Source organism: Cyclopterus lumpus, chromosome 9 (genome assembly GCF_009769545.1).
Source record: "Cyclopterus lumpus isolate fCycLum1 chromosome 9, fCycLum1.pri, whole genome shotgun sequence".
In the NCBI taxonomy this organism is placed as follows: Eukaryota; Metazoa; Chordata; class Actinopteri; order Perciformes; family Cyclopteridae; genus Cyclopterus; species Cyclopterus lumpus.
In genome coordinates this window covers 19779638-19794643 of record NC_046974.1, presented here as the reverse complement: position 1 = coordinate 19794643, position 15006 = coordinate 19779638, and the positions used below count along the sequence as shown (strand labels likewise).

At 42.4% G+C, this 15006-nt stretch overlaps 1 protein-coding gene across 1 annotated transcript in view; it reads left to right on the top strand.

Moving 5' to 3' along the window:
- Positions 1-15006, top strand: part of ipo11 (importin 11) — a 100017-nt gene that overhangs the window by 20574 nt on the left and 64437 nt on the right. Inside the window, exons 11-16 of the mRNA XM_034541826.1 lie at positions 236-388; positions 893-936; positions 2817-2907; positions 3931-3978; positions 5649-5754; positions 13786-13912. Coding sequence (XP_034397717.1) covers positions 236-388; positions 893-936; positions 2817-2907; positions 3931-3978; positions 5649-5754; positions 13786-13912 — 569 coding nt within the window. The remainder of the gene's footprint in view (positions 1-235; positions 389-892; positions 937-2816; positions 2908-3930; positions 3979-5648; positions 5755-13785; positions 13913-15006) is intronic.

The following is a 15006-nucleotide window of genomic DNA, read 5'->3' as shown; positions in this document are numbered from 1 at the left end:
ATAAAACTATTTGATAATGCGGCATACCTTTTGGTATATCCTGTTAATTAATTGTACTTTGTACTGATCATTTCGTTAATGCTGTAAATTCCACCAGAAATTAGATTTAAAGCTCCTAAGTAGACTCTGTAGCTCTTGAGATTTCTTGTTTGAGACATAATGAAATGTATTTCTTGTTAAATTTTTTACTCTTCTTCTTTTTCCTCTCCTCTGTCCCTCCCCCTGCCGCCCTCAGACAGCAAACCAGAGAGTCTGGAAGCTCACAAGATCAAGACAGCATTCTTCACACACCCCACACTGACCGAGATTGGACGCCGGCTCGTCTCACACTACTTCCTTCTCACAAAAGAAGAGCTGGCAATGTGGGAAGAGGACCCCGAGAGCTTCGGTAATAGCACATCCCCAGGCACACGGGCTGCATCCAAATGACTTATCTGGACCTGCAGACCGGAGTTAACAGGCATGTGCTTGGGGAGTCCATTGGTCAGCAATGTCGCCCTGAATGCAGGCTTTACCGGACTTTATTGTGTCGCGGTGATCCTGCATTCATTGCATTGAGGTCAGAGGTGCTGAACATATAAATAATAGCTGTAATAGTGATTTCTTGAATTGTGACTTTGTTTTCATACAACCCAACTTCGACCATCAACAGTGTTGTTGTCCTTTTCACACGGGCAGCGGCACTGCGCTGTGAACAATGTTCTGCTGTGCAGCCTCGGCTATAATCTACGGACCGATATTTCCTAATAGATAACAATTTGTCATCTCAGAATAATGTTTCGGAGGCCTGTGGCCGTAATAGCTTCACAGTACTTAGTACCATAGACGCCAACCAATGTGATTATGCTTGACATGGGACACCAGCCCTCACACCTCTCTTCTCCTCTTCTAGCTGTTGAAGAAACAGGTGGTGACTCTTGGAAATACAGTCTACGGGTAAGTAAACACGCACATGCAAAATGCAAAATTATATTGGTCTACCTGGTAAGGGGGGGGGGGGCAATGTCTCGAACAGAGAGGTCCTCCAGGATTTGAATTACTTTTGTGTTTGTAAGTGCCCAGTAATGATAGTTGTACACACAGTCCTCAGCCCTGGCAACCAAAGGAAATTACAGCAGCCATGTCCTCTCTGGTACCAAATGCGTGACAGCATCTACGAACTGTGAGAAGAGGAATGTCGTTTAAATACATCTAATATATCACATCTAATATATCCCCTGTGTTTTTTTAGAAACAATTTTGCAAGAAAAACAAAACGCCACCCGTCCAAGCATAACAATGTAATTGAAAGAACCATAACGGCGGAAGATATTGGAATAGCAAATATTTATTTTTTTATGTACGTGCTATATTTTTTAAACATTCAAAGTATTTTATGTGGTTACACAGAGCAAGTTGTATATGTTGCAGGATCATAGAACAGTTAGCGATCCGTTCTCTGGCTGTGTGTTGTTAGTTGGCAGTGGCTCGTCTTTAGCTTTAGCTTCTGAGTCGTGACGTAATCTCATTTTCTGTCCACACCATGTTTCTCTTCACTTCTCTCTTTGTGTTGAGCCCCATGCATCCACTTTTATCACTTAAGATGACAAACATTTCTTTAAGTACAGCAGAGCATTAAATCATTGAACCTCAAGGTCTTGTTGTAAAAGTTATTGTTCATTTAAGCACAATGCGGCAGAAAATAAATGGTGGCATTACAGTCTTTGAGAGCTTGTCAGTTGATCAGTTACTTCACAATTTTAATTCTCAGTGGAAAACACAGCTGTTTTTAACATTTCTTCTTGCTTTTTATTGCATCCGTGTTCCTTTTTGTTGGTCAGTGTTAGGGCTTTTCCCCCCTAAAAATAGCTGACGGCTAGAAACACCAGCAGCCCTATTAAAAGGGATTTATTTTTAAACTGTAGGGCCCAGGAGTTTTAAATAGTACTCTATTCTAGTACATGTGGCTTTCTCACACAAATTAAAAAAAAAAAAGTATTTAGTTCAGACTATGCATGAAAGTAGTTAGTGAGAAGTGATCACGTTCCCTAAGGCTCAAAGTTTGCAAAGAGGCATGTCAACATCTCTGCAGATCCACACAAAGAAGGGGTAACTGGTTGCCGAGGCTAGTTTAAGTTTATATTTTTGTCCAAACATCTCTTTTGTTCTTCGTATTGGCTCAGGACTGTTCATGGATCAAATGTCACTTCATCTATTCCTCCCATAGTCACCAATTCTAATGGCTGATTATCGATGACCTTATCAATATTACCACCTGTCCATATTCTGCCAACAAAACACGGGTTTGTGATTGTCTTCCTGTGAGGCTGGAGTGGCCTTTTAGAAGTGTCATCTGACCTATTGCCACCCGGGTCGAAGGGTCATACCTACAGGACATACCACGAGATGTCACATGCACAAACACTGTATAGCACACACATGTATTTACGAGTTGGCTCAGCCCATGCTGTAAGATTTCTTACAGCTTTATTTGATATAGAATATATGGTGATGTCTAAAACCAATAAACTACGGAAGGTGGGTCGACAACCATTTCTCTATTCGAGCACACACAAACCGAAATTTACTTTTTATTGAACCGGCTTGAGGCCATGCTTTCCGTTGTTTGTCTGTGCATGAGCCTCTTTGTTTATAACGACTTTTTTGTAGATGGTATGCACTGACATCAGTTCATGTGATTTTATTTTTTTCTTCCTCTCTCCCCCACTGAGTGCCCGACCAAACTAAAGCCGGCTGCTAAGAATGAGGAGAACTGGGCGAAAATACAAAATGAAGGCTTGTGATGAACCTTCCCTTCTGCTCTTTCCTCTATTCAGCCCTGTGCAGAAGTATTGTTCCTGGATATCTTCCACAACTACAACCAGACACTGATCCCGGTGCTCCTGGACATGGTTCAGAATCTCCAGGGTTCGTTAAGTCAATTCAAATATTATTCCATGCCAACAGCAAAGTCTGCTCTCTTTTCTGCAAACCTTCTCAATGCAAGGATAACATGTACTTATTGACAGTTTATTAGGTACACCTAGCTAAAACTATTGCTTTCAAATGCTATGCATTGAATATTACATAAAGTTTAGTTTGTTAAATACGTTTAGATTCAATGATACGGGGACTTTGGAGGCTGTTTGGTGCTGTTGGATTTCATTGTGCTATATTGTGTGGTCTTTTACAATGCTGTCCACCCCAATGACATCATCAAAATGTTTTTTTTCCAATCTACTTTATCTCACTTTAAAATTGTATAAATTACATTGTCTTTCTGCACAATATGCATACGCACTGTAAAATAAAGATGCTATACAGATGCACATTTGGTATGGCTCAGTTTCCCTTTAATACATAACAGGCCTCAGATGTCAGACTCCCTTTCATCATGAAATATAGCCGTACCTCAGAAAAGTGATACATATTTCATGCATTAGAAAACAATGAAATCATGTTTGTTCTTGTTGCTTTTAGCAGTCCCGATATGAGTAGCATGCAAGCCATCGGCTTGACTGCACCTTTGAGATCCCTGTTGACAACCCTCCACCATTAAAACCACTCACTATTCTCTAGTCACACAGACACAGACACAGACACACGCACGCACACACAGAGAGAGAGAGCAACTGGTTCGCTGATGGCACTGACGTGTAGTTTCTTGTTCTGTTGCTGAATTGATTGGTGTAATTATATTGTTTGAAGGGAGGCAGCTATTGATTTGGAGAACTGAGTATACAACAAGGACTAATAGAGAGAGAGAGAACAGAACAGTGACATGATTGAGACAGTACTGATGTAGTTAGGTCCAGGCCGTTTTAAGTTGCATCTGTGTTATGATGTGGCCACCGGGTCCATTAAATCATACTGGTCGTTATTACCGAGAAACATTTGGGATGCATGCACTGCGACCAATCAGTAACCCAGATTGTGCGTCTGTCTTTGCAGGCCTAACCAATGTGGAAGACTCGGCTCAGTTGCTGATGAAGGATTCAGGTGAGTCGAGGCATACCAGGTGTATTCAGTGGCTAATTTGCCCTCGTAGAAAGAGTCTGATTTAATATTTTGTCCTTAAACACAAAATGTGGAGGTTGTTAAACTTACCACAATGCAAATGGATGGAGATGAGTGAATTGAGATTACATGTCATTTAGCTGACGCTTTTATCCAAAGTGACTTACAATAAGTGCATTAAACCATGAGTCAGTTCCACAGGCCTCCTGTGACGAGGCGCTGGGTCTGTGTGGAGCGGGTGGGATAAATAAGAGAGTAGGGATTTTGATGCATGTGTGACCAAGTCCGCAGTCTATAGTATCTACGAGTAGATGTGCACACAGGTATGAAAGAAAACACATTATCAAAGGGAAATGTTTATACTCAGCCGCCCCTCAGCCACCACCGAAAGACTCCCACGAAAGACTCCTAGGTCTTTATCCTCCGAGTCTTCATACGAGGAGTCTTCCCTGACGCTATAAGCACCAACCTGGTTATACACCCGAGTTGGCGATAATTAGTTACAGCTGTGTCGAGCCCGCCCACAGGTCGTTGAAGGAATTGCCCACTTATCGATCGATACTGGTAAGAGTCGGCACTCAGGCAGGGGATTCCTTGCTACCAGTGAAGTCTCAGTTTGCTAGAATGTGAAATTCTAGCAAACTGTTCAAGGACAAAGGTTTGTGTACCTCAAGGTAAAAAGTAGAATATAGTTTAGTCCCTAGTAGATTTGGATTACAGAGCAAATACTTAAATCCTAGCTGGTTTCGTTGACTTTTCAGTCACTTGTGTAAAAAAGCAAGAAATCGCAGCTCAAAATGTTCAAATTAGAAAGACAGTACAGACTAGCATTCTAGGATACCTAAATACAGCAGATACAGTAGTAATATAGCAGAGAAAACTCTTTAAAGAATATACTCAGCAAGATACAGGAAGTCCCAGAAGTCACTGGACTCACAGATCAGATGCACAGGGAGCTACCTGACGCATACCAATTATTTTAGGCTACGGTATAAATTCAGAATCACCACATGACCACGGCAATCGTACCAAGTGGTTCCTTTCTTTTTTTTTTGCATTTTTATAATGAAATCCGTTCTGGCCATACCGCTCTCTCTGCCACTTAATCTCATGTGCGTCTCACACCTTCTCTTTTCTTACTACTTCCTTTTAGTATTTATAACTCTGTGGTACACATGAAGCAATACAGTCCAACCGGCTATTCAATCAATGCAATGTCTCGCTCTTGGCTGTTCCTCCTGCATTGCAGTTTGGTTCCAGCTTTTCAGCGGCCATCAAACCTACAGCAGTTTTTCAAAAAACATTGCGTTCTGCAGTCGACCCCACATAGAACGATCAGACTTTAAAGATTGACCTGTCAGTCAAGTGATGCAGTGTGCGATTTAAAAGCATTAGACTTGAACACAAAATGCAGTGATTTCCTTTTCCTTTGACATGAATGAAACAAGTTTTAGTGTTCTGCGACTCATTTCAGAACCATGAACCATCTTTTTTTGAATTTTTCTATTTAAGAGCGTTATTGTATATCTTTTTTTTAATCTCTCCCTCACATCCTCATATTCTGTTTGTTCAATATTGTCAGTGCTCCTGTGGATACTGTGACCAAATGCTAATTCTGTTCTGACTTTGTATTGTGGTTGTTTTGTCCACAGTATACAATGCAGTGGGACTGGCGGCTTATGAGCTGTTTGACAACGTCGACTTTGACCAGTGGTTCAAGAATCAGCTTCTTGGAGAGCTGCAAGTCAGCCATCACAGGTAGTGTGTTAGCACTTCTTTTGAAACGGCCGCACATTTGGTTGTAAATGGACTTTACACTTCATGTCAACATTCACTCACTCATACACACATTCACACCACCGATGGCGTTGGCTGCCATACAACGTGCCACACTGATGGTGCTGTGGGTCAAACAGGTGTTCAGTAGGTTGACTCAAGATCAGATACTAGCTCGAGGTGGGAGAGGCAACACTGACACCTAATACGAATACGCTTCTTCAGCTTTTTAATGTGTTTTATGCTAACACTGTCATGTTGTTCATCTGATGCGAGTTTCAACAAACATTGTATGCAATAGCCTTCCCTCAGGAGTTTTGTATCGCACGGTCATTGATTTGAGTCAAACTGTTCAGGTGTGCTTTCTTTTCCTGTGGCCACTTTGTATGCGGTGTGATTTTTAAGTGCATCGCCCTTAGGAAGGTGGTAACTCTTCGAGTGCATCGCATTTTGCATTATTTTTTGTTATTGATGCTCGAAGCAATAATAGTGAGACCTGAACCAGCTGTGGAGGTCTTTTTATTTTATTTTTTAAACGGCTGTTTGTTTTAGTGGACGCAAGCTCAAGTTCAGACATTAGCGGCATCTGATGCATCACTCACTTATCATTCCTGTCAGTGTAACTCGGGCTAATTGACTATTAACTTCTGTCCAGCTATTGATTACTGTCAGCAGCACAGTCAATGCATGCCAAAAAGGCTTATAAGTAGCCCACTGATGCTTGGAGTCGGTGTCTGTTATGGCCACATTAACAACTGCTGCTTATATTTACACAATCACTCCAAACGCATCTGCATCATAACAGGCAAATTAAACTAGAAAAACGGTAATACAAAGTCCACGAACCTCATCAGTGGTGTGAAGACAGTCGGGTGCAGTGAAAATAAACTGAACTGATGGATGACTGCCTTTTTAAAAAAATTGATGGGAAAGAGCGAGAGTTGCCAGGGGGAAGGTGTTGACAGCGATATGAAGAACAAAGGAGGTACCTGCTCACACAGACTCCAAGACGATCAAAACAAAATGCCCAGCAGCACTCAGAAGGTTGGCCACTCGGGTTACTGCTGACGCCGGGGTGCGGGCGCGCCGACGTCACTGTGGCTCGGCTCTTGCTCAGTGCAGGTGCCAATATCCTCTCCACTTTGTGCCTGGTTCTTTTTGGCTTTGGTCTTTTTCAGGTTTGGCTCACCTCCGAACTCATGTTTTCAAAGTTTTCCACACACAGTTTTCTCTTTTTCTGCTGTTGCTCAAAGATGGCAAAGTGAAAAGAGTCTTGTTTTTAGTTTTTTGTATTCCTTAGCTTGTAGCAAAGCAGTGTAAACATGGTCGCACCTTCCTGAATATGATGTCTTCCCACTGGAGAGCCTACTATCAAAAGTGATCAAAAATGCAAAAATGTAGTTGTGGAGTTAAAATACGCTTGCTGTGTTGATGTCATCAGATGCAACAGTCTGTGGCTAAACTCACTGTTTCTTTTAGCCCCTCCCATATTGAAATTCATTAAAAGATAACTCATCCTTATCCATTAACTGCCAAATAATGTCTTTTTAAAACAGAGAGGTCCTTGTATGATAACCGATTGCTTTGTGCTCAGAGGATTGTCTTTACTTTTAGTTGAGCCTGAATCAGGCTGTGTTTCGGATACAGGCTTGAGATATTCCCACAGTCTTTTGAAGAGGCCTCTGCAGGGTGAATGTAGATTGAGCATATTATTCAGCATTAGTGATGATGAGTGGAGTTTATTCTGTGGCAATCGGAGGCTTGTGATTTCACTCACGTGTGTGCGTGTACAGGCATACATCCATATGTTCACCTTTGCGTGCCTGTCTTCACGCTGTCAGGATTTCATTGTGTTTTACATCCTGTCACAATTCAATATCTCATTCTCACCTCCCCGTGGAATACGTTAGTCCCAAGAAGATAGTTTCTCAGACATTTGGCAAAAAAAATTAAATTAAACCCCCTGTTGGTCAGATATATGCTGCCGTAAAGAATTCTGACGTGTTTGATCAACGTCCGTAAATGGAACCCGATCATACAGAGAAGAAGCTGTTGGAGATCGTCACCAGGGCTTTTAGTGTTGCTGATCTCGATCTTAACACAACTGAAGCCTCTTGGGGTAAAAGGCACCTTCACCCAACGCTAACTAAATAACTAAATTAACCAGCCCAACACGTCTTCCAGCCTTGTTCCTCTCAAAGGCCATGTTTCCCCTCTGTACGCCGCTCTCCATACACATACAAACTGCAACTTTTTGTCAGCTCTGCAGGTTTATTTGATATGTTGGTAAAGTGAACTACACGTATATGTATGCGGTATATTTACCCGTAGACCACGGCGTTACAAATCCCTGTTCGCTCCTGCGATTGAAAGATCAGTCACAGTTAGTGGCAGCGACTCGACACTGGTCCTATAGTGCCTCGTTATCGAAGCTGACCATGCAGACATCAGTGCTTTGCACCACTGCTTTAGGTTTATGTGAGGAGGCTCTTTTCTTTTCTTTTTTTTTACCAGATGCTGCTTTTAAGTTAAATCCAAATCTGGTGGATTGCTATCAGGGATTTGTGGGTATCGGGCCATTAAGTGTTAAATTGTAGACTTGTGATTTCTTGAAATGGCCTGTGCCAGCTGACTTGCCTCTATTTTGTTCGAATGTTTTTTGCTCTGCAGCATTTCTCTGAATGTACCAACGTGCAGTCCTCAAATCATCTTTCCTGGCACAAAACCAAGAATCCTTTTTTTACAATCCTTTTTCTGTATGTACGATAAAGTTTAAATTAATTCATTTGAAATTGTTTTTTTTTGTTTTTTTTAAGAGTAAAAGAAAAACAATCTGAAATGGTAGAGGGACGTGTCTATGTTTGATTGTGCGTCCTGAAACCCGGACCCCCGTCTCCTCCTCCTTTTTGTTTGCCGCATCATCATCATTCATTTCTATACACCCAATGTGTCGATGATTAATAAAACGGCTCATTCTGGCACAGGATTGTTAAAATGCATCAAGTTGATGTTTCTAAATGCATGATGTTTCCATAGTCTCTGAGTAATCGGGTTAAACTATCGGGATCTCCGTATTGACCAAAGTAAATTCATGTTATACTTTTCTTATATATGTAATGTGGCCCATAAGTCCCCTAAAGGTGAGGACTGAACCAGACAAGAGCCTACTTTTCAGACGTGGAATGGATTTTCCAACGGTATATGTTTTCATTCTACCGCTGTCATCCAGGTCTCAAAGTCTGCCCCGATCTCATGTAGTTCTGAAAGAAACACTGAAAATAGAACAGCCAGCTAAAAGAGAGCAGCGACATGGCTGAAATATTTACCTCAACTTGGCAGGATCTCTCGAGAAGCAGAAGGACAGTAATTATATTGGCATCTGCCAGAAGCCACATTCAAAGCAGATCTTTCTGGCCAACACCCTTGTCTGGTGCCCATTTGTTACTGTGACCAAAGTATTGTCAGATCCCGCTGCTCCGCCTTCCTTCCTTGGCCCTCTGGACATTGGCTGTTGGACCGTTTAATACAGCTTGCTTGTTCAGACGTTAATTTGACATCATAGAATATCACAATACAACATCTAACATTCACAACAATATGCTAAGCGAGTGAGGTACCGTTGACCATGATGACAAAAGCAAAGTTATGAGGAAACCAGTGGCATTCGAGCTGCTTAATTAATGTTGTCTTGGCAGTCTCTGGGGTTTGGACTAGAGGTCTGCACCCACCTGTTCTTCACACCTGCAGGATTTTCTGCTGCCTGCCTCTCAGCCTCTCAGCGGGTCAGTGTCAGTTACCACCGCCTCCCTCTGCTAGGGTATCATTTAGATTATCTGCTCATTAATCCTGCTTCTGAATCATTTCCTGGGACATTGTGCAAGACTCTTGTGCTGCAAGTGCTCATTTATCTCCATCAACAATCATGTAATATTAGCACATTTACTGTTGTCTCATTTGTCCTTTTTGATTTATATATATATATATATATATATATATATATATATATATATATATATATAAAAAAATAAATACAAAAGAGAAACATCATCGTGGGTCTTGCTCGGCGCGGACCTCAGAAAGCCTGTCGGTGTTAGTCTGCCGGTGACTTATGCACCTCTAAAGCCAGGAGCACTGCAGGACGTCAACGGTCAGCGGAGCTCCTGTGTTGACAGGCTGATGGATGTCCAGGTGTCCTTCCTTCTGTCCTCAAGGGCATACTTGACTGATACGAATTGTCTTTGATCATTGTGACGCAGTTTAGAGTCAAGGTAACGAGATGGCAAAATCAACCCACGTCTGAATAGTAACCCACTGTTGACCCCGGCCACTGACTTTGCATTCTGAACGCCACCAAAAACTACACCGGAAAATAAAGTGATAAGGAAAGGTCGGAGTTGAGAAGTGTGAGAAAAAAAAGGAGACGGGCCGCGAATGGGAGATGGAGGTGTGTGAGAGGGGAGAAAGCACTGTCACATGTCTCCTCTGGACAGACTCTGAAATCAAGATCAGAAATAAAAAACAGGCGGTTTGTCGCCTCCATGTCATGTTGTGTATTACATCTTGCTGTACAGGCTGTGTGTGTGTGAGTGTGTTCACTTATTTGCTTGCAGGTCCAGTTATCATTGAGCCCTGTGGAGGTTTGTCGGTATCACTTGATATGAAGCAGCAAAAATTCTAAATATTAATATCCACGTCTGTCAGCAAAACTATTTTGTGAGACTTAACACCTGTTGCTGAGCCTCAGGCCGGCAGTAAGCTCCTTTTTAAGAGAAAAAACACACAAAAACTTCACGAACATCTGCACGCACACTTTTGATTTGAAATCACTGTCTATCTTTTCCTCCTTTCTGTCATACCTGTGATGAGTCATCATGTCCGTGAGCAGACAGATGACAGCAAGTCTTTTGAACACATACACACGCACACGCACACACAGTATCACTCATGTTGACGTCCCAGAATAGCTTATAGGAGTTTTTTGTGTCACCCAGACTGACTGCGAGATACAGAGTGTTCAATCATTCTACTCTGACCCTGCCAGCATAACGGGGTTGTGAAAAACTCGGGCATTTTGTAATTTCCTTTTGGGGCTTCACCTTTTTGTGTGGGGTTTGGTTAGAAAAGTCAGTCCCTCCCTCTGGGGATCAATAGATGCTGTAAAATGACACGGTGCTTTGGGTGTCTTAAACTCAATTCTCAACTCAGTATTTGCCACTGTGGGTGTTTTTTTTGTTCTTCTTTCTACTCCAAACATAATTGAGTGTGCCATGTTCACACAGGTCAGATATGAGCAAAAAAGCAGCACCGCACTGGGCTTTTGCTGCTGCTGCCGTGCTGTATGTGCGAACTGAATGAATCGGTCTCCACGCGACCGGGTTCACGGCCCCCGATCTCGCAGTTGTACCAGTTTCGGTGTAACTCAGTTTACTTCTGTTTCTCTTGTATCTGCGCCCTTTGCGCTTCGCAGAGGTCTTGCACCTGGAGTTGGCACCATTAAGCAAATGGACTTTAAGTCTATGCTGACATTTGCTCGTGGTGCTGTACCAAAAAAACTAAAGTCTCCACAGAAGTGTTGTTGAAACTACATGAACACATATCTGGATGTCTAAACCTTACCACTAGCTTTTTAAAAGATTTTGTATTTGCTAAGGAATGTAATCTTAGACTCTTCATATCATTGGTCTGAGAACTGTTTAACTCCCATTTATGTTCATATTTACATGACAGTTAAACAATCTGGTTACCATGGACATAAATAACCATATTTGTGGTAGATGGTTTCATTGCAGTCAGCGTTGTCTCGTTTGGCCACGCCATGGATTTTGCAATACCGTAATTACTCTGGTAAACGCACTCATTACATTACATTTAGCTGACGCTTTTATCCAAAGCGACTTACAATCATACACACAGCTACAGGGAGCAATGTGGGGTTAAGTGTCTTGCTCAAGGACACATCGACATGGGCGGATCGTGAGCGACACGGCAACATTAATTTTCAATGGAAGCCGGTGACATGAAGCCAACAACTGAATCCAGACACGCATCAAAGTTATCAGAGCTCCTATGATGTCAACCAAACAGTTTTTGGCCCTGCTCCATTTCATCTAAAGAATGTCTGTTAGCCAGTTCCCAGTGCCATTTAACAACACAACTACATCAACCAGCGTTTGAGCAACTGTTCAAAGACGCCTCGCCAACAAAGTAGCACTCGGGGCTCTTGTCGCTCGTGGTGTGAGCACGGCCTTCGACTTGAATCACTTCAAGCTGCTTATTTTACAACACAATGCCCCAAAGGCCTTTATGCCTGCAGAAGAACAAAAGCGACAGGAACAATGTGTCTCCCTGTGTTGGGAGAATGTGAAACTGGGATTCTGCTTCCGATTCAGTTCATATTTCGCCGACGTGGATTCCCTCCGTGTTTGCCAAGAGGATGGGCAGCTTCTCTGACAGCTGTGTCCGGAGGAGGAACCAGCTCGAATTTGATTGAGTGGTGTCTAACCTTTGACTGACGGACAAGTGCCCTTGCTCGCCGGCCTGGCCGTCTGCCTTTCCATCCTTTTTCTTCCACTTTGCCAGCACACGAGTAATCCACTCGGCCAGCTGTACCCTCCCCAGCAGAAGAATAGAGTTTGTTTGTTAGTCACAGACATGCACACACTCACCACTCCACTATATTGCAGGCAGAGTTGGGGAAAACTAATCCTTTAGTTACTTCAACGGATCCATTGAATGAATGATAATCAGCATACGGATTACGATGGTGTCCGGAATAATGCCGACGATCGTCGGTGTTTATCAATACTAAACTCGCGTAACCAAACATTTAACAGCAGTTGTCCACTGCACTTTGTATGAAAATAACTTGTGAGGTGTTTTTAGTTGTTGCCTTTCCGAGTACACAACAATGCACAAGCGTCCTGTAGTATTCTGTAATTGTATGATTTATTCTCAATGTGGTCAGTGTCAGTATTTTGCTGCCAAGCTGTTGTTTGGAACCTGGATAGAAAAGAGCTTTGGGAACGTGCCCACTGGCACAGCCGTACTGCTGTCATGTTGGAACCATCCTGTATGTTGCTGCCTCCATAAAGGCGGAGAGAAAATCAAATCTGTCTGCCGTTGTTTTCCTATCAAAGTAATCGGATGATGGTTTATTGTCCTTATTATCGGCTGCATCTGAGTTTAACCCCCGAGTGTCCAAGTGCTATCTTGTGCTTGTAAGATGATGAGAAATCAAGTCCAGATGGCTTTTAGCTTAATGTTGTCTGTGAAGTAAGTTTCCGGGACAGCAATTATCTAAACGTAACACAATAACTTTCTTTCTTTCTTTTGTGCACGTGCACACACACACACACACACAGACACACACACACACACACACACACACACACACACACACACACACACACAGAGGCACACAGAGTTGTTTCCCATCTCCAAGTCCTGAGTCATGCTGTTGTTTCGCATCTTCCAGACTGGTCTCCGTTTCCCTATGGATATTTGACAAGAAGCCAATAGGAGTGTAACCCCCTCCCCTTTCCTTTATCTTCCATTCTCTCCTTTCCTTCCACTTTCCATCAGCTCTTGTCTGTGACACCGTCGTCCCCGGATACGACCAAAGACAAATGCAGAGGGACATTCCTTGCTTGCCCCGATACAGATGTTGGGAGGGGGGGGGGGGAACCATCAGTTCCCAACATGCAGTGCCACACATTTGGGATATGCATACCATTTAAATTCCTATCACACACCACAGATTTAATGAACTAGGCTATTTACCTTTTTTAATTTTTCTGCCACAGGTCACCATTTACACCAGGTTTATTTAAATTTCACAATTTGAATAGCTGGCCCAGTTGTTTTTAATGGACCCCATAAGTACTGTAGCCACATTGTGGAGATAAGACTAGAGTTAAACATTTCTCTAAATTATAGTATGCAGAATATAAGTTTGTTAGAGGATTTCTCTGCAACCAGAACTAACTCCTCTTCCCTTCTTTCTTTGTTCTCCAGATACAAGTTGATTCGCCGACGAGTCATCTGGCTAATAGGACAGTGGATCTCTGTCAAGTTCAAATCTGACCTTCGACCTCTACTCTATGAGGTCATCCTGAGCCTCATGCAGGATCCTGACTTGGTGGTAAGGCAGCTTCAGACAGTAGCAAACAGTCAGTGTTTCTTTTTGGTAAACTGCTTATCGTGACTGTAGGGGCAGCTTCCTCCAGAAAACATTTGATTTGTAATGACTGAAACGGGCCCTCAGTCAAAGTGCACAGTCAGCGGCACAAACGCAGTTCTCAGCTGAACAGCATGGCACCGCAGCGATGATGCTGCCGGTGTTGTACAAACAAAGCCAAACATTGTTAGTCGAGTGATTGCGGAACTGTTTTTTCCAATTTCTCAACATGCCGTTTTGTCTTTTCTTTGGCCTTTTCTTTACTGAGATCCTATCTTTGAATAGTTTTGATTTAAATATGCTAAACTTTTTATTTACTCATTAACATTTCTATTCAGCCTTGGCCTTGATGAGCAGCTGTGTGATCCTATTTGTGGACAAGTGGCTATTATTATACCCGCGTCATTCTCCATTCAAATGACTTTTCGCCACCCTTGGGTTTCGTGCCTCATGAGCCGTTCACTTGATTGATGTGTTTTCTTTTAACCGAATTTACATGAAGGAAGGGGAAAAATTACATGCATTATTTACAATGCAATTCAAAATCTCACTATTGGATTGAACCGTTATGAGTAACTGGGTTCAATCTCTCTGTCTAATTGCCTCTCTTACGTCATAATCCATCTCTGTGCGCAGGAGCTTTTAGATGTGTCTTTGTTTGCATTCCTCTTTGTTGCACCACACACAGAATGTGATCATAATGTAATTACGATTATAATTTAATCAAGATGATTGTACACATATTGCAGAGCCCATGCAAGCGCCGTGCTCTGATCATATTTGAGTGATGGATGGAAGCGCCCGAATAATAATTGAACGTGAGGAATGTATGATTCGTCATCCATTTTGGGCACTCAGTTTAAATTAAGGGTACAGGAGCACACATAGTGATACTTACGATGTAAAATAGTATCGAGAGGTCTGTAGCACCCTCATTTTGATTTCACAGCCAATTACTGAAATGGTGCTCGGTGCCACCGGTTGCAATGGATTTCTAATTCACTGAAGCTGGTCCCGTCGGTCACATTTTAGTACTTTAACTTCATCCTAAAATGATT